The sequence below is a fragment of the Hydra viridissima genome, unplaced genomic scaffold, assembly GCF_058129835.1.
Source record: "Hydra viridissima isolate aposymbiotic clone 2 unplaced genomic scaffold, HvirCarnegie_v1 scaffold_8, whole genome shotgun sequence".
In the NCBI taxonomy this organism is placed as follows: Eukaryota; Metazoa; Cnidaria; class Hydrozoa; order Anthoathecata; family Hydridae; genus Hydra; species Hydra viridissima.
Window position 1 is genome coordinate 515,907 of NW_028324307.1, and position 22,770 is coordinate 538,676.

General features: G+C 28.8%; 2 protein-coding genes and 1 long non-coding RNA gene across 15 annotated transcripts; 2 read left to right on the forward strand and 1 right to left on the reverse strand.

The window, feature by feature from the left end:
- Positions 1-1,969: 1,969 nt before the first annotated feature.
- Positions 1,970-17,329, reverse strand: LOC149884410 (uncharacterized). Of its 13 annotated transcripts, XR_016454903.1 has the most exons (4): positions 4,785-5,372; positions 4,631-4,660; positions 2,617-2,665; positions 1,970-2,542 (listed from the first exon to the last, which is right to left on the reverse strand). It is a non-coding gene; the product is annotated as an uncharacterized LOC149884410 (long non-coding RNA). The 13 variants fall into 13 exon arrangements; XR_016454899.1 differs by lacking the exons at positions 2,617-2,665; positions 4,631-4,660; positions 4,785-5,372 and adding exons at positions 5,384-5,432; positions 17,127-17,329; XR_016454895.1 differs by lacking the exons at positions 4,631-4,660; positions 4,785-5,372 and adding exons at positions 5,384-5,432; positions 17,127-17,329 and having other exon boundaries at positions 1,970-2,665.
- LOC145186826 (uncharacterized) lies at positions 8,952-11,440 on the forward strand. The gene is made up of 2 exons (XM_080063103.2): positions 8,952-10,160; positions 10,360-11,440. The coding sequence occupies exon 2, from the start codon at positions 10,487-10,489 to the stop codon at positions 11,378-11,380; it is 894 nt and encodes a 297-aa protein (XP_079919229.2). The 5' UTR covers positions 8,952-10,160; positions 10,360-10,486; the 3' UTR covers positions 11,381-11,440.
- Positions 17,330-17,509: 180 nt separating the features above from the next.
- LOC145187132 (uncharacterized) lies at positions 17,510-18,440 on the forward strand. Its single transcript, XM_090094479.1, has 2 exons — positions 17,510-17,783; positions 18,090-18,440. Exons 1-2 carry the CDS (start codon positions 17,642-17,644, stop codon positions 18,347-18,349), a joined length of 402 nt encoding a protein of 133 aa, XP_089950605.1. The 5' UTR covers positions 17,510-17,641; the 3' UTR covers positions 18,350-18,440.
- Positions 18,441-22,770: the final 4,330 nt, after the last annotated feature.

The window sequence follows — 22,770 nt, forward strand, 5'->3', positions numbered from 1 at the left end:
AATAGTAAGTAGTAGAAAATTATAAAAAGCAAAAAAATTCTTTTACGAAACCAAAAATTAATAAAGAAATGCAAAATTTAATTTACAAAAAGACATTTGGGACGTGGCTTTGTAAATGACATAAAGAAGTAATGATGTCCTTTAGACAGCCTAAGCTCTGGAAATCTTTTGTAAATGCTGCGGTTTGGTTTTCAAAAATATCATCGAGTTCAGGTTGCAATAAAACATCATCAGTATGTCAGTAATTAATGAAAACACTATTTTAGAAACCCGCAAGGGACTTCCCCTCCCTCGTAAATATCGATAGGAGGGAGTATATTCATATACCTAGTGGTATGTGAAAAATAAGTACAGGTTATTGCTGCAAACTCTTAATGATATTTCCACTCTCCTTACCTCTATAATTTTTTTTGGGATCGTGAAAAAGATTTTCTCACTTATTTAAAATTTGGTTTTTGTAAATACAATACCTTTACTTGATTTTTTTTTACTTTATAAATACTTATGAGCTTATATTTTTAATTAAATATATTTATAAACAAATATATTTATTTATGAGCTTATATATTTATCAGAAATAAAAAAAGAAATTTGAAAAGGAATTTTTTTTTAAAATTTCCTGTCATAAACTAGAATAAAAACTTATTTGAAAAATAAAATTTAAAACAAAATAAAACTTTACCTAAAATTTTAGAATAATATTTTAAATAATAAAGACATTTTTGATTATTTCAAACAATGATCTAAAAGTTTAAGGGAAGTTTTATTTTGAAATTGAATTTTTAGAGGATCCTAGAAGAACGTTTAACATAAAAAAATTACAATAATCATTATTAACGATTGTCAATAATTAAGAAATGAAATTAGCGATGCTAACGTAAAACTTGTCTTTTTTGTAAACTTTTTTAAACCTAAATTTTTTTTCTCTTTAACTTCATTTTTAGCTTTCTGATTACATTATGCATTTGGCAAGTTTAAAAGCTTTATCTATTTTGAATTATAAATAATAAATAAACTGCTACTGTCTCGCTTCAAATCTCCATATATATATATATATATATATATATATATATATATATATATATATATATATATATATATATATATATATATATATATATATATATATATGTTTTTTTGTTTTAATATATATATATATATTAAAACAAAAAAACAAAAACGAAAAAAAAAGAACAAAAAACAAAAAAAACATTTAAAGCTTTGATTTTAACTCAACATCCTGCACAACTAACAATCGCACACAGCAAAATACAAACCTGGATTTGATAAAGCAACACAACTTTATTTACAATCGCGGAAGCGTCACAATTTTTATTACTTAAACAGCATTGGCTATAGATCAATATGATTCCACTATTGTTGTGAAAAGTATATTTTTCTTTGATCGCCAATGAAAACATAAAAACTATTTTTACATTTTTTACTAAAAATTGTTTTGTAGTGGAGGGAATTAAAGGCAATTTTTATAGCCAACTTGAATCTTGTTTATTTTAATTGGATTACATACCTTAAGATATATCATTTTAAGAATGGTTTCAACACCCTCTGAAGCTTATTTAGCTCAAAATATGTCAGGTATTTTAATGCTTTCAATACCTGGACTTGAGAATTACTTTCTTAAAAAACTCATTAAATTTTTGGCACCGAAAACTTATTTTTAAAAAAATAGATTTTTTGATATCGTTTGGGTTTTGCGGAAAAATATCTTTTTATTTCTGCGGTATTAACAGATTTACTTCAAAAACTCAACTAGAAATAAGATGATGAATCCAAAATTAATGAACAAATTCATTAATATAAATTTCTTGGAGTTTACAAACACGGACCATTAAATGATTAACAGCAAATATGTTTTAAAATGTTTTAAGATAAAAAGAAAATAAAATTTCATTTTTCAATATGTTAAGTGTAAACAAAACTTTGGGGAGAAAATATAAATTTAAATTAATTTTTATTTGAACTTTTTTCACTTTATTGCTAGAGATTAAAAAACAATTTTAAAAACAGGTTATAAAAAACATTTTAGCTGGATATACCAACGTATAACAACATACAAAATATGTGTGTGTGTATATATGTATGTATGTATATATAATTTCCTTCTGTATGTTTGCTTAAGTTGTCGGATAGTTCGAGGTTTATCTAAGGACACAATCAGGTGATCGTGGAGGCCTTAAAAAATCGGAATTTCGAGAAATTATTCCAATCTTGAAACATCGCAGTGGCTCAAGCTGTATGTGGAGTTGCAACATCTTACTGCCACCAATATCCTGCTATCTCAGGCTGAACAAAATTTACCAATATTTCTATTTAGCCGCTATTGCAAGTCTAATGATTGTATAAATTGCAACAAATGAACTTTGTATGAATACATGTTCAAACCTCTTTGAATCAGCTGCATTTTCTGTGTTCTTAGACATACGTACTGAGACCTCGTCCAGGTCGAGTCCTATCAGCAACAGAACTCTTTTCTTGAAAACGCTTCACCAAGTTAATTATTGTAGGCTCAGTAGGAGAATGCCTAAAATTGAAATTGCTCATAAAGTCAGTCTGTTAGAATAAGTGTTTATCTTAGAAATAAAATTATCTTCACACTTTCTTCGGTTGTAACTTTATTAATGGTTAAATTTCCAAAGATTTTATCCTGAAAAGAAAAAAGAAATTATTTCATAACAAAAAAGAGATTGTCTTATGCGCCACGCTGTATATATATGGGTTTTAGTTCTTTGACATCTACATAAAATCATATTTACGTGAATTACATAAAATATTTCTTTTTTTAACTTAGAGGTCTTTAAAGAACCCTACATCTGTAGAAAAAAGACGGAAAATATTAGGGGCGACTGAAAAAATTTTCCCTCTACTCTGTCTAAGGGATTCCAGGAGCCACTGAATGTTAATGCCTGGTTATGAAACTTTTAAGGCCATAACATTAATAAGAAAAATGGTAAAGGACATCTTAGAGTTTTTCTCCTACAATAGTGAAGTTAGAGATTTGACCAGACCTGCCTAAAATCACTTCTGGTTCTTAAACCACGAAAAAGTAAATCCATCAATTTAATTTTATAAAACTTAAAAACAAAATACTGAACCTACTAAAAGAGATTACTCATAGGAAGACAATATATAAAAGAATAAGCTATTTACTTTTTCTGGCACACATTTATGAGGGTTTATTTTCTGACTAGAGATGACAGGCAAGACTTTGTATTAAAACAATACAAAGTAGCTGAAGTAGCTTACAAAAGTAGCTGAAGCAACATCATTTGTAATTACTGCTTTCTGTAAAGTTTATAGTTTTCAAAATATAAAAGGGCTAAATGCCCTTTTGTCATTATATCTAAAATTCCAAATTTGTTTAGTTTGTAGTTATCTACTAGGAAAAGTCATCACAGTTTGTTGTAACCAAATTTCAACCACAAAGTTAAATAGTATTTACAAAAGTAGTTAAATTTTCTAATGTCTAAATCAAGACAACCTAATATGCACATGTTTAAAATTAAACTTAAAACCTCTAAGGAAAACCCTCCAGTTAAAAAAAACCTCAAATAAAAAAATGAAAGAGATTGATAGAATCAGCTGAATTGAAATCAATGTTGGACATTTTCTAATGTTTTACTAACAATTTACATATATAACTTGAACCTTTTTTTAAAAAAATATATTCAACTTGATACTTGAACATGTATAACTTTGCACCTGAGGCAGTTGAAAACTTTCCTATTTCCTTGGAAATTCCAGTTAGATCAAATTTAAAGAACTGTTTCCTCTTTTCAACTATCAATTCAAATTTAACATCAAACAAACTTAATTCATCTGCTGGACAGTTTACAACCATTTTAACATTTTCAACCACTTTTGTGATGCATTTTTTTCTGCACATACAGTATTAAGATCAAAAGTGACATTATATATGGCATTGTATGCAGGTTGCATTATCATAGTAGTGGAAACTTGCTAACTTATTCATAACCTTGTCTGATTTCTCAGAAAGTACAATTCTTTTGTTTACAGAAAATGGTTATTCACAAATCTTTTGCACTGACAATACTTTCTAAAATATTTCATTTGCTTAACATTCAGGGCCTAACTCATGCCTCTTTGCAAAGTTTTTAAAGTGCCAAATTCATATAAAAGGTTAAATCAACATCCACAATAGGTTCTTCTGATTGAATAGCTCGATGTTCACATCTCAGCTTTCTAGAGCTTGTTAAATGTAGTGATGCACTTTTAATATTGTGTTCGACTCTGAAAGGTTTAGATAGGCATTATTTGTAGAATTCTATTTATCTTGAGTAAAATGTTTCTGTTTAATACAGAATCTGTTTGCACTTTGTTGTGGGTTTTTTTTTTTCCTGCTTTTTTTTAGTTAATGCCATTACTACCCACCTAAAAGAAAACAAATACATAACTAAAAGCCACATATGTAGTGAGACGTTTGCAAATTTCTCATATTGGAGAGTAACAAACCTTAGCTAGCTGCAAACCTAATGAAATATTAGCCATTTTGAGTGAAAAAGTTGACAAATAAAGGTATATTTGCACTTCAAAGTGTTAAAGATCATTTGTGTCAATTTCAGAAGAATATTTGGGTAAAAATCAAAATTACCTGAAACTGATAGGGGATTGCAATGACTAACTAAAATTATTAGATGTAAAATATATCAAATTTTATGTAAGAAAGATTGAGAAAAGTATATATTTTCTTTAACAAAATATTATAGTGAGGGTTTTAAAGTAATATTTTTATATAACTTTCCTACCTTGCTTCTTTGTTAAGCAAATATCAGAAAAAAGAAAATTCCGAAAAGTTTTCATAATAATGAATTCCACTTAGCTTATGAAAGCCTCGATATTTCCTGACTTTTTCAGCTTAATTTCACTGAGTTCAAGTTATCCGATTTAAATAGTCAATTAGGCGAAAAATGCGTGTCGAGTGTTAAAAACTTCGAGTTAAACAGTATTCAATTAATTGCATTTATAAAAAGATTCTTATGCATTAATATAAATATGTTTGAATACGAGTTCTAATTATATAGCATTCGAGTAAAGCGGATATAATATTACGTAACTGATGAGTATGTTTATAATCATCTGAGGAATTTATGTTAAAGCTCAATCTTAAGAAAAGTTCTTATGTTTTTAAATGGCTGTTTACATTTTAACATCAAAATAAAAATTACATTCTGAAACATGAAAATATTAAAAATAAGCAATGCAACATTCGAACATAAAAATAAATTAAAACTTTGACGTAATAAAGCTGCAAGCACCAAAAAGGCTGATTTAAGGTTCATTCAAGCGTATTATAAAGTTTTAATAATAAAAAAAAGCTGAATAATAAAATTGCTAAATGACATACCTTATATTTCTCTTTATTTCTAGTTATTGGAAACTCGTAGAAGGCTAAACTAAAAAGAAGTCTTTTAAAATGTTTTTAAAATGCTTATATTCAAAGGCAAATATTTTAAAAGACCAATATTGTCGTCTTTATAATTATCTTTTAATTAAAATTTATTTTTCATAGAATACACATCAATCGAGTTTATCTAGTTAACTTAGCTTAATTTATTTAAGTTTTAGTTTTGAAGAGGGAACGAACCCAGCAAGCACACAACGTTGAAACAACGTTGAAATAACGTTGATCAACGTCGATCAACGTTATTTTAAAGTTGTTTCAACGTTGTGTGCTTGCTGGGAAGAAATCTATAATATATGAAATAGATTTTTAAAGTTACATATTCTTTTTAACTATAAGAAAGCAACAAGTTGCTCTTGTGGTGCATCTTTTTGTGTTATTTTCATAGAAGTTTTTTTTTAAAAACGAGAAGGAACTAATCAGTGCCGGTTTTAGCACTACCAGCGCCCTGGGCGAGATTTCCACGGCGCCCCTAGCTCAATTGAACCCCATACAAAAAAAGGCTAAATTTCGCCCCTTTATATTCGGCGCCCTGGGCCATCGCCCAACCAGGCCCTACCCTAACGCCGCCACTGGAACTAATCTCAGTTTGCAATTATACATGAAAGTATATTTTTTGATTGTTAATTAGATATTTAGTACATTTATGATAAGCATGGGAATTTCGGCCTTCGAAATCGACGAAATTAAACGAAATTCGTGTTTCAATTTCGGATCGAAATTGAGAACGAAATTTCGATTTTTTGGATTGTTTAATTTCGCGAAAAAATTTCGTATAATTTCGGGTCATTGAAAGTAACGAAATTGACACGAAATTAAACATAAGTTTTAATTTCGAAATTCGTGAATTTGTAATGTTTAAAAATTTCGTCTTTCGAAATTCAATATAAATTTCGATACGAAATTGAAACACGAATTTCGTTTAATTTCGTCGATTTTGAAGGCCGAAATTCCCATGCTTAATTTATGAGGATATCATAAGTCTTGCTTTATAAATCATATTTTAGAACACTTTGATGTTAGTATCATTTACATAGACTTTCCAAGAGAGATTTTCTTCAATGAGTACCCCAAGTTATGCTCATGCCATGTGACTTTTAAATTATATATAATTCATTACATTTAGAGGGAAGAAAGGGGTTGGAGTGTGGGTTGGAGAGTCGGTGGGGGTGGATGCATATTTATATCTGGGAGAAATATATATATATATATATATGTTAATAAAAAACATCAAATAATACGAATTCTCTAAATACAAATATTAATTTATGATGAAATTTTCGCTGGATTATGGTTACCAGCATCATCAGCTCGATAAATTATTTTAAATAATTTATCGAGCTGATGATGCTGGTAACCATAATCCAGCGAAAATTTCATCATAAATGAATATTTGTATTTAGAGAATTCGTATTATTTGATGTTTTTTATTAACATAACATACACTCTTATACAAGATGTCAACATTCAAATCATATATATATATATATATATATATATATATATATATATATATATATATATATATATATATATATATATATATATATATAAAACAGTGATGAAAACAATCAAAGACTTCAGTTAGATTTTTATATGCTACTTTTTTTAAAAAAAACTAAAAGCAATTTAAGCGACTACTCAATTTTTAAAATTCGCTCAAAAATGACAAAGATTCGCCTTTGTAAAGTTTTATCTTTAAGACTCGTGCAACTAAGACTTTCTTAATTAAATGTTCTGACATTCATAATCAGTTTGAGAAAAAGCATGGTATCCTCATTAGCTATAAATTGAAAAAATTTATTAGGATTTCTTGAAATGTTGACTTGTACGGAGAGGTCAAAAATGTCTTGGTTTGGATGAAACAGATCTGGTCAAATACAAAATGAAGACATAATCTAATTTAAACTCTGATGCTGCAAAAATTTGTTAAAAAACTGTGACTTTCAGAAAAAAAATCTTCGTGCACCCATTTTGACCAGTTAAACTTTTTTTTATAAAGAATACCTTATCAAAGGTAGCTAACACTAAAAGGTTGAGGTTTAAAACTTTGTTTTAAGCTGTGGACAATGTGATTAAATTTGTTTTTTATGAAACCTTCAACCACTATATTGAATAAAAATAGCTATTGAATATGTATGTGAGTATAACATGTAGAGTGATCGAGCTATTTTTGATAAAAAACATTAGTTCTTCGATCCTAAATACTTAAAGACTTAGGTACACTAAATCACATACATATGTGATATGTATGTGATTTTGTATATTTAAGTAATTTTTTTTTTTAATTTGATAGCATGATACTTTTTGGTAGTTTTTTGTCATTCTATAGCAAAAAACTTTAAGTGCCAAGATTTTAAAATAAAAAGGAAGAATGAGGGTGGGGGGGGGGGGCAATTTCTCCCTCTCTTCAGGGAATTAGTATGAATACTTCAAATAAGTATAATTGAACTAATCAGTAATAGCAACTAAGATTTCGCTGACATCCTTTTATTTTCCAATGTTTTTTTAAAACAAATAAATTAAACAATGAGAGCAAAAAAGAGATATAAAAAAAGAGGTATAAAAAAAGAGATATAAAAAAGAGGTATAAAAAAGAGGTATAAAAAAAGGGGTATAAAGCGCTTCTTGTTTCTTGTGAAGGAAAAGAAAAAGGAAGTCTGAGTTTAAATATTGAGATTGATCTCAAATAAATATGATTTCCTCATTCATTAAATGCAGAATGTCGCGAAATCAGCAAAATCTTTTTTGTATATTTGTCAGAGGATATGCTTGCAAAATTCTTACTCAGTTGACTTCCGAAAAAAATTCGTTAAAGTTATTTTGCAAATTAATGAAAGACGTTGATTTTTAGCTTTTCATGAGTTCATAGCATAAGAAATTATAGAAATAATTTTACTTCAGTATAATATTTATAATTTAAAAGTTAATGATTTAAAACTCTGGTATCTATTGGAACTTAAATTTAGTTTATATATAGTTAAGAACTAAGCATAGTTGATACAAAAAAGTTAGTTTGAGAGACAGAGTCAGACAGAGAAATGTAAAAACAAACAAAAAGGGAAACAGAGAGAAAATATCTATTGGAGCCGCTATTTACAGCTTTACGAATGGTAACAACTCAGTGGAGATCGAAAAAACGAAATAAGCGATAAGTATTTTGTAAATTTACGTAGCAGTATCTATTAGTTACATTTTTATCTTGTTAGCTATAAACTTAAATGTCATCTTGTTAACAGCTTAATTCCATTTCTTTAAGAGTAATATAATCTAAATCCATTCTTATTTTTTTTACATGTTTTTAGAAGACGAAACACTTCAAAAAAAAACCTCGACTCCAAAAATGTTAAAGTCTTTAAAATGACGTTGACGTGTAATTAAACAAATTAACGTTTTAATCTTAAAGTTTTTTCAATAAATTGTTGAAGTTTTTAAAATTTCTTTTTTAGTTCATTATATGATGGATTCTTAAAGTTGTATAAGAGCAATAATAGGTATCTACAAAATCGATCAAGCTTAATTAAAAAATACTCTTAAAAACGTAAAATTAATTTCACCAAACGCGCTTATCTATAGTTCTTGAGTTTTTACGTTCAAGAAATCAATTAAACGATATTGGTTTTTGGATTAAATTTTTTACAAAAAAACTTTGTTTCGCAGACCTGTTAAAACATTGAGGCTTCAAAGCACAATAAAAGCTTAGTGGAAGAGAAAAGCTGAATGGTGGTCAGACGCTTGAATGGTGGTCTTTCCTTTTGAACATTTTGTTAAAAACGCAGAAAAGAGTAAATAATTCAAACTAAACGTAAATTGAGTTACGTTGATGGGCTTCGTGTTTGTTGATAATCAGGTTACATGGCTAATTCCACATCTTTGATATGCTATGTTACATTTGGCTCGTATATCGGTTTTTGTTTTTTTTTATCGTAACCTTTTTCGCGCAAATTTCGTTTTTTGTTCTTTTGGTTTTAGTTAAACGGTTTGTTATACGATGTCGCTCAGAGCCAATTTGTTGATTTTCAGGATGCGTTCCTAAGGACTCGTTATCTATTTCCGACTAATAAGAGCGTGCTTGTGTGCATTTGAAAAACGATCCAAAACGATCCAAAACGACCCAAAACGATCTTATCTTTTGATTTTTTAGAAATACGTATATTGAGTGTGTTCAATGATTTAAAATAAGTTTAAAAACAATATTTCATACTCTTTCATTTCTTTACTACTTTTATCAGCAAATTCTGCTAAGCTTAAATATTCCAAGATGATTTTAAAGTTCTTATTTGTCATTAAAATCTAACAATTCGATATATAAATCTTTTATGGAAACGCTGTGTCGGTCATTAAAACTGCTTCCGTCATAATCTGATACCGCCAAACCATATTGCTCTCATTTGAAGCAGTCATTTCTCTGGTAAAATCTTGTCGAATGATTTCAATGGGAAGTTTTTATTTAGGTTTTTATAATAAAAAAAAAAGCTTTTTTTTTTATTATTTGTTTGTTTTTTTAACCTTTCAAAAAGTTCTCCGCTATAAAATTTGGTTTATGAACCTTAAAGATTGTTATGATTTTTTTTTTTTTGAGTCTGTTTGAAAAAAAAGCTGAATCTTATTCCCGTTATTTGCCATTCAGTACATAAAATATTTACTTTACATTTGTGGCAAAGTCAATCGGAATTTTTGAACTCAAGGTGTGATAAACAGCAAAAGTGACGTCATTATGGTAGGCAATCTTTCAAGCGAAAACATTAATTAAATTACCGTCTTTAATCCACAATAAAGTTCTGCCATTGTTTATTTGCAACTGCACTTATATAGAGCTCACAATTAGTTGGGCTTTATTTTGCACTCATTATTTGCAGTATTCTATCTTAATTCGATTAGAAGTGATAGATATATCAATGTTCGTTTATTTAATACAGATCAGTCATTGATAGCGTTCTTAAGTGGTTGCAACTGGTCAGATATTTGTGAAGCGCGTGCTAAGTATTTTGTTATCAGATTTCATCTTGGCTGGTAATTTTTTTAGTAAATGTTGCAGAACTAATTATGAAAGAGCTTTGCATTTTGATGGTTCTTGCAATATATTTAACTTTTATTGATACGTGTTCCCCTCCGAGATCACGATTTGGAGATTTCTCGCTGAAGAAGTTGAGCTTGGTCAAAAGAGCACAACAGGCCGATATGGTAGTAGTTGGAACGGTTATTGGAGTTTTTCATGATCGTGTTCGAAGTTCAGTTAAAGCCAAAATTGCTGTCCACATTCAGTTGAAAGGGAATCACACCTTATCAAATGTCATCGAAGTTTTCGGTTTCGGGAAAGACACAGAAAAGTTTGGAGCGTTTTATACAAGTGCGCACCTCGATTGTACAGACACAAACGTAGCGCTGTACGGAAGTTATATCTTCTTTTTAAAACTCAATCGGCATAAACTATATCATGTGCAAGAGCTAGGGTACCAGTCTGCCGTGACTGAAATTTCTTGTGAAAAACAATTTTCAAGTAAAATACAACGAGTGTTTTCGGAATTCCGGACACAGAACTCGAAGGAACTTCGTTGTTATGACTCAAAAAATGCCAGAACTTATTATGGCACAAAATGTACTAGAGAAAAAGTGTTATCAAAACTCTTATATGAATTCACTTACGGCCTAATAAACCCGAGGACCATATACTGCAATTTGCAAGGTAAAAGGTACTTAAAGAGCTTACCAACAGTAACAACATTTTCAAATAATAAATTGCGTGATGAAGCTATACTTAAGTTATCGACTTATTCGACAACAAATATAGACTATAAAAAATCAGAACGTAAGAATGAAACACCGACGGCACCTCGCCAGGCTGTAGGACGTTATACTGTAAAAACAGACTTACTATTTACGCAAATGAAGAAATTAGTAGTACCAGAGGACTTACAAAAACTGAGTTTAGAACGATAGATACACTACTTTAAAACCTTGTATCATATATTCTTTGGAAAGTGTTCGACTCATTGCCCTCTTGTTGTTTATTGTTTTGTAAAAATTTCTATTATAATTTGATAACAATTTTTATATTTATAACAATTTTAAAATATATAAAACTTTAAATATTTATGTTCAGTTTAATGTTAATAATAATTTTAATATTTAAAAAAGGAATTTTGTTTGTTTGCAACCTAAGAAAAAGAAAGTTTAGACTAAATAAAAATAAAAAGCATGAAAAGACTAAAAATTATGGACAAAAAATTATATATAATTAAATATATATGATTAAAAAAACGTCGCTTGTAAAAAGAGAATGTTTGCGCGGCAGATTATCAAATTATTTTCAACGACGATCAGGACTAATTCTCTTCGTTCACTTTTCCTTTGATCTCCCCACTTATTTGTTGTAAGAGATTTTTACTGAATGAAACTTGTAAATAGATTACTAACTAATTTTATATTTCATGAAAAAAACGACAAATTTATTAAACTTTAATGAAATTATTTTCTGAAGATGAAAAAAAAAACCCCAAAAAATAGTTCAAAATGAAAATTTTTCTCAAAAAATTTCTTCAAAAAAACCTCGATAAAAAAAAAAGGGAAATAAATAATAAAACAATATACTGACTTGCAACACACGCACGCTTCGGTAAATATATACACTCGCACCTACTCGCGCGCACGCGTTCTTGTAAACTAACAGTCAGAGCCAAACGGGCTCTGACTGTTAGTTTATAAGAGCGTGTGCGAAAAAAATTTTTGCATTTACTTTCAAATTTTTTCTAAATTAATACCAAGTTGAAATCGCTTTAAAAGAGGATATTTCTTGCTTGGTATGGTTTCAGTAGTATGGTTTCGTTTGAGATCGAAAAAGCATTTCAATCCTCTGAGGGATTGCACGACAATGAATTATTCTCTTTTTAAAAGAGCGCCATTTTCTCTATTTTAACAAAGCGCTATTTTTCTAATGACTTTTTTAAAAACTTGGAGTTACTTTTCACTAACTGTGCATGTGAGTGCAAATTGGCATTAAAAGCAACACCGAATTAGCAAATGATTGGCACCGATTTTTAAAATGTGAGTGTACTCTTGAATATCTTAATTATTTCCAAAAATATCTAAAAAAAAGTTAATCGGTTTAAATTTCTAATCCTTGGAGCATTTCTTCTACTACTTCGAAGTGTACACGTCATCAGCTCACATACAAAACTTCTTCCTGTGCTACATCGGATTCGAACAAATTAAAGCTCGATTTACATCTTGGATTACTACTTAATTCCCATTTTATTCCATAAAGATCGCAGACAAGTGTCTGTTGTATTTTATATAGGCGCGCGTTTGCTACATGTGGTTTTTAAGCGATTAAATAATCCTCTGAACATAATTGAGTTTATTAAAAATTATCTCTTTCTAAGCCTTCTGCGAGTGCAACCATTTTAGAAATCCAATTCGATTGGCACCACCGAGATTTAGTTGCGCAGCTCAAACCAACATAAAATACTTTCAAAAACACCGAATATTTATTGCTAAATTTTTTTCAATAAAATCCCCTGGCTTCTTTTCAATAAAACAGTATGAAGCAATTACTTTAACATGAATACAGTCTGCGGAAACTATTGAATACAGTCTGCGCAAACTACTGAATACAGTCTGCGCAAACTATTGCCCTTCTAACAAGTGGCAGTATCGTTTTGTAGAAAAATGATTTTTTTTTTTTTTTCTTATTTGGTAAACCAATCTTTTCACTGAAGTTATGCTTTTATGGGTAAAGAAATAAAGTTTTATCTAAGAACAAAGTCGTTTTTACAAAATCTTCGACCAAAATCGTTTGTCAAGGAGCATCTTTATTGCTTTGGCAACACTGCAGTTACAAATAGTTGCTATAACAACAGTGTAATTTTTAAATCTTAATGTTGTAGTTCGTAACTTTTCGTAACTTAAGCCAAAAAAGAAGTTTGATTTCATTTCAAGTGTTTACTCGCTACTCCAAACAAAACTTTCTCCGCCCTTACAACTTTATTTCAAGTGTTTACTCGCTACTCCAAATAAAACTTTCTCCGCCCTTGCAACGTAATATTGACATTCCATGATAATTGACTTTCCAATAATCATTAGTTAGCTAATTTGTGAGATAATTTACCACAATCACGTCTGAAGATGAAATAGAATTTTGAAATAGTTAAATTGTTTCAAGGTTTTAGGGACAGCAACATCTCTGAAATTAATTACCGTTATCGCGCTAAACAAGAGCTGCAATTGCGTATTGTTTAAAAGTTAATTAGGCAAGAGTTACCAAAATCTTGTGCTTAAGGAATTTTTTTAATATATTTATAAATAATTTATATATTTATAATTACTTTATCGTACTTGAGAGTTCTTAAAATGGCACCTATGTGTTCTCAAAGTTGTATCAGCACGTTCATAAAGTTGTAATTTTTTTTTTTTTTTTTTTCAAATCTGTTCAATTAATTGAAACGAAGGTAATTTTTATAAATATTACAAAGAATATTTTACAATGTCAACTTTTCTGTTGTTTCTTGTTTTTTTTTATCCTATTTCCGGGAAGTACTCTTGTTGCATCATTTTTTACAGGGGGTTTTGTTTAATCATTATTCGATAAATATTTTTCATTAAGTGTTTTGGCCGAACTTTACTCGGACTGCTAGAAAGTACTGTTGCTTGCAAGCTACTCATTTCTTGGGTGTAGACAATTTTGGATTCGAAGATATTTTTGAAATAAGAACTCTGAAATAAAATAAGTTGTTTCTGATTTAAACGGTGTCTTGAATTCAATGACGGTCTAACGATATTGGATCTACGAAGTTTTATTTGAATTGAATTCTTATCAAGTTCATCTTTGTCGTTTTTGTTTTAAGGGAATACTTCTTCCGGTTTATTTGTTGATAAAGGACTTGAAGCAAAGTCAGGATCATGATAGAATAATTGATTAACTGGCTTGTAAAACCGACAGTTGCGACTTTCTTTTCCTTCAATCTTCATATTGTGTATTGACGTCGTTATTCATCATTTTTGCTAGTCAAGTATTCGGTCGATGTAAACTTGCATCAGACCAAAGTTTTACCAACCGTAAAAATGTAGTTTACTAATTTTGCATCCTGGTATAAAAAAAATTCTTAATTAAAAAAAAAAAAAAGAGGATTTGGAATATTTATTGACGGATTATTTTATAACTTGGAGGAGGTTGGGGGTAATTGTTCAAGGGTTCAAAGGTTGTATTGACCGTCCTCAGTAAATTATATTATGCAATAATTCTCAGCATAATGTTCTATTAATGTGTAGTGGTGGTCAGCTTACTTTTTTTATTCCTTACGTTGATAAAATTACTAATAATATTTTCTTATTCTCCTTGAAGTGTCTTATACTGTATATGTACAATCGCTTTTATCAACTACTCTTCTTTTGGTCTTCTTCTTAAAACGAATATCTCTTTTTTCTTTTTCTTAATTAGAAACGACAAAAACTTGCGCTTACTTTTCTTTAACTAAATTTTTTCTCTGGTTTCTGTTGAGCTCTGCTTTTTCTATTCATCAAAAAGTTTTCATCATTTTTTTTTTTTTCTTTACCCACAAAAGCTTCTTGCTCATCCATAAAGTTTTTTGTTCATCCGAAAAACTGTTTTAACTTTATTTTTGAAGCTTTTATAGTTCTCTATTATTACTTGCTTTTCTTGCTAAACCTAACTATTATTTATTTACTTGATAGGTAAATAAGTCTTCGTGTGTCCGTGTGGTACGTCTTTTCCTAATCACTGTTTTTAATTTTATTCTCCCTTCTCACAATATGATCAACAAACTCATCTTTCACAGGCTGGGATAATGGTTTCAGGATTTCATTTCTTTTTGATGAATGATATCTTCGAGATGTCTTCTCTCGAGGATACCTTTAAGCGTTTGATACTGTAAATTTTATTTCTTTTGCTTTCACATTTTTTACATTCTTTTTTTTTTTTATTCTTCTTTTAGACTTTCCCATACTTTCTAGAGATTACTAACACACATTCTTTTTCCCGTGTTAGTTTTTACTTATTCATCAAAAATGAAGACAACAAATTTATAAAATAGTGGTGCAAGTTTTAAAATAATCGTAAAAAAAAATGAAAATTCACTTTTCTTATTTCATAAATTCGATTTAAGAAATTAGACACGAGAACATGATGCTTATTCAAAAAGAAACACAGCTTAATTGATAAATAAAAGTAAATTTATATAGTGAAATACTATCAAATTTTAGCATCCAGTTAATATTAGGTAAATGTATTCAAAATTTATATCAAACATTACTTTTTTTTAAACATCAACCTGCTTTTAACAAATTGATATAAAGTTCAAAAAATTGATTATAAAGTTCAAAGTTCATGCATTAGGTGTTTTTATATTAGTAAAAAATATGAAACTTACGATAATTTGTGAAGAGATTTTACGAATAGCAAAATGGGCAGAACAGTTTTATTACTCAACATGGATTTCAATTTCGATATCTGAACAACGTCCTGGACTTTGGTTGAACACCATTTTAAGCTAACTGAACAACGTCTTGGACTTTGGTTGAACACAATGTTTAGCTATCTGAACAACGTGCTGGACTTTGGTTTAAGACAATGTTGAGAGCCAAAAGAAAATTTCTGATAGAGTTTACGTCTCGCTGACGAGCTCATAAACTTAATGGAAGAACTGGACGCTAACTTCGAAATAAATCTTTAAGCACGTACATCCGATAAATAATACAACAGCAACATTGGTACAACAAAGCAGTATTTTAACCTATTTTTAAATTTCTGATGAATGGGCTTAATTTAGAAAATGTGGCCATAACGAGATCCAAAAAAATGGGAAGCACACAAGAAATTTTTTTGTGTTTTGAGTCATTAAAATTTTTAAGAAACGGTTCAAAAGCTTTTACGCTTGGAAGATTTTATAATGAGACATTTGATAAGAATTTGTGAGACATTTGATAGGAATTTTTTTTGAACCTCCAGGGAGTAAAAAGCTTAAATTTTACTGGATAAACTTTTTTTATATCTTTTAAAATTTCCTTGATTTTCAAATCAGGTATTTGGCATATCTGATCAACTAGCCAAATTTGTAATCAACAAATTGTTAACGAATGAAAACACGGAAAAATTAGTTGTTTACTAGTAGTTTTTCTCCTCAAATATTCGATAAAATGAAATATTTTTAAAACTGCTAAAAAATTGAAAAATTGTTTTTTTTTTGTTTAATTTCCTCGAGTAAAATATTTCTTAGTTTATTGGATTTTATTTGATTAAATATATTGACCTTTTCTTAATCTACGCTCCATTCTACCGTTAACTTTTCTATATCTACGCTCTGACCTACCGTTAACTTTTCTATATCTACTTTCCGACCTACCATTATATTTTCTATATATACGTTCCGACCTACCGTCAACTTTTCGACAAACAAATTTAAATTTATGAAACTTTAAAAGACATTTTGCTGCAAAAAGACAGAAATGAAAGAGGAGGTTTTACTCGGACGTCTTTCGCAGACATTCGTTCAATGCGACAGAAATTTTTCAATCGCTGGCATTAAGGCAATGCCGCATTGAGCAGATAACGTATTTTAATGAGTTTTGTAACTTTCGTTTTATATTATATTTAGGCTCTGAATACAAACATTAAAAAAAATATGTAAAAAGGTTGTTTAAAACACCTCACATTTTGTTGTGTCAGCATTACCTCGTTTCGAGAAACTTCAAAAGTGTTACGAAATTCTTTGAATATCAAAAACGTTTTGAAATATATTGATATGTTAAAACTAATAAAATAGTTCCGTTGTTTATATGTAGTTCATGAAGCGTCGTTTTAACTATCTGCTTCAAAACCCCGGGAAGCTATACTCCCATGGTTTGCTGATAACAACTCTCTAAAGATTTGTTGTTATTTACAAAGATCACTACTTAATGGGCATGGATGAGCACCCCGTTCACGTAAATAGTATTTTTTCATCAACAACTTATAACTGCATGCCGAAGGTTGCGGGTTTATTTCCACCCAACTGTGAAACTCATTAACGCCTATATTAATTTAAAACCTACTTTTTCAAGGAAGCTACAAATTTTTATTTTAAACCAATCACTGTTTTTTTTTTTGTTTTTCATAGAAATTATAGAAAAATATCTGTATACATTTTTAGTTTGGAAGGCTTTTTTTACACCGTAAAAATATATTGTATATGCATCAAATTTTTATAGATGCGGACATCTTTTGTATTTCTTGTATTACTTGCATTGTGGTGCGTGTCTGTAGAGAGCAAAAAAAAGGCACCTGCTGTTACTTCCACCGGTGATTCGGCCACAATTAAGAAAGTTGCAGGAAAGAAACCAATTAAAACTGGTAAATAACTTCTTTTAATTGAAGAGAGAGCAATTTCATTTGAAGCTAGTTTTACAAAAACAACTAAAAATAATTGTAAAATTATTGAAATTTAACTTGCAATATCAGGGCATAATGTTTCCTAATCTTTCGTTCGGTCCCAAATTTCTGCTCAATAAAAAGCCAGTATTTAGAATGAGTTTTGTACAATTTTTTATTAGGATTTCTTTGTTGTTGATTGGAAGTTTAATATATCTTTTTTGATTAATCGCTGCTAATTGTTCTTTGCAAAATATTCTTTACTAATTATAATTTTTTAACATGGAGTTGAAGAAACTGAAACAATAGAAGGTTCAGCAGCATCGGGAGATGAACCATCAGAGACAACTGTGCCAACAACCAAAGAAAATGTCCCAGAAACGAAGAACACACTAACATCTATTATAAACAAAGTTGCAGATATAAAGCAAGACAAAACAAGTCAAAAAGCAGTATGGAAGACAAAGCTTCAGAAAAAGATGAATTCAGAAAAAGGCAAGAAGGACAAAAAAAAGAAAAACCCAAAGAAGACAGCCACCACCGCCTAAATTCAGATAAATTTATAGGAAGCAATGTTATTTATAGACTAAAGTTATAAAATTTGCACAATGAATTTTATTTATTAGCACTGCTTTCTAATGTCTCTTTTCATTTTTTGCATCTTTATTCCTGGATTAAAAAAAGTCAGCTCCCTGTGTCACCAAATTGTGCTGCATCTTTAATTTTAAGTTTATCCACTTTTTTCGGTCAGATGCTCAAAAGTGCAATTTTGTCTATTGCTTTTTTTTTTACTTTTTAAAACCTTAAAAAGTAAACATACAATGTTTCATGAAATACTACAAATTTTTACCAATTCACATTTACAAAAATTTTACACTTTTACTGAAAATAAAACCAAGTTGTTCACTTTGTAGAAAAATTGTCTTACAAACTTAAAAATTTTTAAAAATTTTCTTAGATTTAGTAAAGTTACAAAAAACAGCATAAAAAATAAAGATGATATATATATATATATATATATATATATATATATATATATATATATATATATATATATATATATATATATATATATATATATATATATATAATAACAAGAATTATCCACAATTTATTTTGGGAACTGGGCTGGAGTCTGAGAAACGAATTTTTTTTTTTTTTTATTAAAATGAAACATTAAGATAAGCATATCAGATAGGTTAGAAATAGCTTTGAATTAAAATACTATGAAAAACTTATTATCTGTCCTTTTTCACTTGTTTATTTATTTGCCCACAATCTCTCTACTCACCCACCACTCCCACCTACACACCCCACACAAACGCACACCTTTCCTTGTGAACAACTAAAAACAAGTTTAAAAGTGAACTGAAGAAAAAATTTTTATATAAAAACAATAACATGTTTGAAGTTGAATGATCGAGTCTTTGATATAAACGAGCAAAACATTAAGTGTGATGAGAACAGCAATAAAAAATCTCATAAACTGGAAGTCTACGACAATATAATAGATGGAGTTGTTCCCTGGACAATTGTGCTTTAGGTAGCTATAAAACTAGTTGATATTTTGTGTTGTTTATTATATCTCTAGTTATACATGTACTAAAGTATTTAAGTAAATGATCTCAATTTCTATATCATCATCAGCGTTATTTCTTAAAATGTTAAGAATGTCTAGCTTATAAAGTTAAGCTTAAAACTTGGTTCTATTGCTGTTATCCTTAGTAACTAAAAGGGAGTTGATGTGACTGGTTAGACGAGACCAAAAATTTTCAACGAATCTGACAGACTTTAACATAATTTAATTTTTATTGTTTAAAACAAAAGATTTGTAACAATGCGCAACGAGCATGGTTCGCAAAAAACATATATCGTTGCACGTCCATCTCTTATACGTCCATGCTATTGCTGAATACAAAATATATCACTATATCACTACTTTCTCTTTTATTAATATTCCTTAAAACAAATAGAATATATCTTATCTAAATAACTCAGTATAATAATCCAAAAACGAGGATGGAGATTTAATTTTAATTTTTGAAATAAGATAAATTCGATAATTTAACGACTGTAGTTATTACATTGTTCATGATATTATCATATAAATATCTATATGAATACTATTACGTAACTGTCAATTATATAATTATCTATCAGTTGGAACTTTTAAGTTCTAAGTTTCTATGAAAGTTGCTATGAAAGTTGCTTTAAATTACTATCAGGAGTGGAAAATACCTTAAGCCAGGTTACGCCACTGAGTTAACTTGGTTGATATAAATTTCTTTCATCGTAATTTCATTGAAGTAGACTTGTTAATCTTTGATTCAAAATCGATGTTCTCATCGAGATAACGTTCGATCAATACCAATCCATACTTCTTTTTTGTTTTTGATTTTGAGTTGCGATAAAAGTTTTTAGAAACTTCAACTTACAAAACTTCGAGCCAGGTACTGTCAGGTGCTGCAAACTAGGTGGTGCTTTAGACTTAGAGAATCTGAATCTGCATCTGAAATGGACAGTGCAGCTGTGTGTTGATTGCTCGATACTTATTTGTTTTCGACAGAAACCTCTACTGATTATGATACCGGTTAAGAAACGTGGATATCTTACTATATTTACATTTGCATCAAATTTGAGATATGCTTTCTATGAGGAAGGTTTCAGGGTTAAAAAATTATAACAAAAAATTTTAATTTTGTTAAATTATGGTAAATTATGTTAACTTTATGTTAAACTTAAAAGGTTTTAAACAAAATGATTTTTCTTGCCAAACACTTTTTATATATATATATATATATATATATATATATATATATATATATATTCCTTTTTTTGTGCTCAATCAGCAAAATAAAAGTTAAATATATTAATAAAATTTTTAGATACTAATTTCTCAGAATTCTTTCACCAAAAACTTCTCTGAATTTTTAGATTTATAAAGCATCAAAGCAAACAAACAAATTAAGTACTGAGACCAATAAACAAAAAACCTCCACAAGCATAACCATCACCAATCTCTTGCTCTACGTTGCTATCATTATATCCTTTTTTACTAGCTCTTAATTTCTCTCATCTTTGCTTTACAAACCCGCTTGATTTTCGGTCCATATTTTTGATATTTGTTGCACATTTTTATATCGCTCCACTATAAAGAATTCCCATTAGGATATCCATCATTGAGCTGTATTACTGCTGAATACACTGCTATTTCTAGAACCTTCTTTAAAACAAAGTGAGTTTTAGAGCATTTTTCCCAAATTAACTGGTTCAACGTCTCTTTGGTGTTTTGCGTAAGAAAGAAGAGATATTTTGACAAGAGTTTTACATCGCAAAAACTTTCTTTATATTTTTAAATAGAATTAATTTATAAAATTAATATATATTTAGAATTAAAAATACTTTTTCCTGTTAGTTTGTCGCATTTAAATTTTCACCAGTTTATTAACAATTTTTTTATATTTACACGAGTTTGTTAACAATTTTTTTATATTTACACCAGTTCGTTAACAATTTTTTTACATTTACACCAGTTTATTAACAATTTTTTTATATTTACAGCAGTTTGTTAAGAAATTTTTTTTTGTAAAACCCTCTTTGGTATCTTGTTATTATAAAAAGTTTAGTTAAAAACTTTTAAATGTAAAAACTTTTTCAAGTCTCAAGCAATCTTCTTTAATTTCAAATTTTCTTCAAAAAAAAAAAAAATTTATTTTATTTTTATTTTATAATTTTACCCTGGAACTATCTTCTGAATAATCTGAAACTTCCACATATCTTTAAATGTTTATTAATTTTTTATGAGAATAAAGTGGGGTTTTCTTCCATAAAAAATTATTTAAAATTTGGAGTTCAACGTTGAAGTTCGTAAAAATAATCATTTCTTTTTATTCCATTTAATCAGCTTATCTCTGAGCAAAGAAAACGTTACTTTTTTGTAAAAGGTTTCTGCAATAAACCAGCGCCAAAAATTACTCCGTTAACGTCATTATTTATTACATTAAGAAACACTTATTCCTTTGATTCAAAAGATCAAAAGTTTAAAGTCATTAATTAAAAGCCGGAACCGAACCGAACCCGCTCTACAAAGAATCCGAACCGAAGTGTGACTTAAAAGTTTGCCTCTTTCCACGCTTTGATAACAGGCTTTCTGTAATATTTTGTTTCAAAATACGAGACAAAAAATGCATAATTGAATTTCGAACAGAAAGAAGATCTTATGGCAATTTTTATTTACAAAGGAGAAATAACATTCCGAGAGGATTTTTTTCTCACTTTGGATTTTTCTCTCTTGTTTACAAATGCTCTCCGCTGTTGTTTTACACTCCGCTGTTGTTTTACACTCCGCTGTTGTTTTACACTCCGCTGTTGTTTTACATCAATCAAACTTCAATAAATTTTGCTATGTTATGTAATAATTAATCAATAAATGTTATTTTAGCAAATTAGCTATTAATTGATCTAGACATATAAGTCAATAAAAATATTCGCCCGACAACGCTTAAGTAATAACAATACAAAGAGTATATATTTTTTTGGGTGCCATTTTAACGAAACTGGGGACGGGTTTGAAATAAAATTGTAAGTATAAGAATCTAATTATTAATTTCTCTTTTCTCGACTGGAAGCAACATTTTAAACGTGCTTTTTTCAAACGTTCTTTCTTCAAGTTCCTTAAAGTATTTCTGAAAATGACTTAAAAATGAAAACACTTTCTAAATTCAATTCTGTCGTTAGCAGGTTTCAACTCAAGATTTAAAACCAAACGTTTCATTGCTTGAAACTTTTTTTGACGCACACTTATCGGATGCATTTTTAAGTGCACCAAGCAATAAATGTTGACAAGAGCAGAATATCAAACATAAAAAGTACTAAGTGTTTGTTTTATATCGTGTGATAAACATGTAAATATTATTTAAGAATTTCGAACTTATTCAAAACATCTAAAGTGTTTTTTAAACATCGTTAC

What these genes read in the sequence shown, in the direction of transcription:
- LOC145186826 (XM_080063103.2), top strand. Translation starts at nt 10,487, where the DNA reads ATGAAAGAGCTTTGCATTTTGATGGTTCTTGCAATATATTTAACTTTT.
- LOC145187132 (XM_090094479.1), top strand. Translation starts at nt 17,642, where the DNA reads ATGCGGACATCTTTTGTATTTCTTGTATTACTTGCATTGTGGTGCGTG. An exon ending in AAAGAAACCAATTAAAACTG is followed by an intron (nt 17,784 to 18,089) that starts GTAAATAACTTC and finishes TTTAACATGGAG; the next exon opens with TTGAAGAAACTGAAACAATA.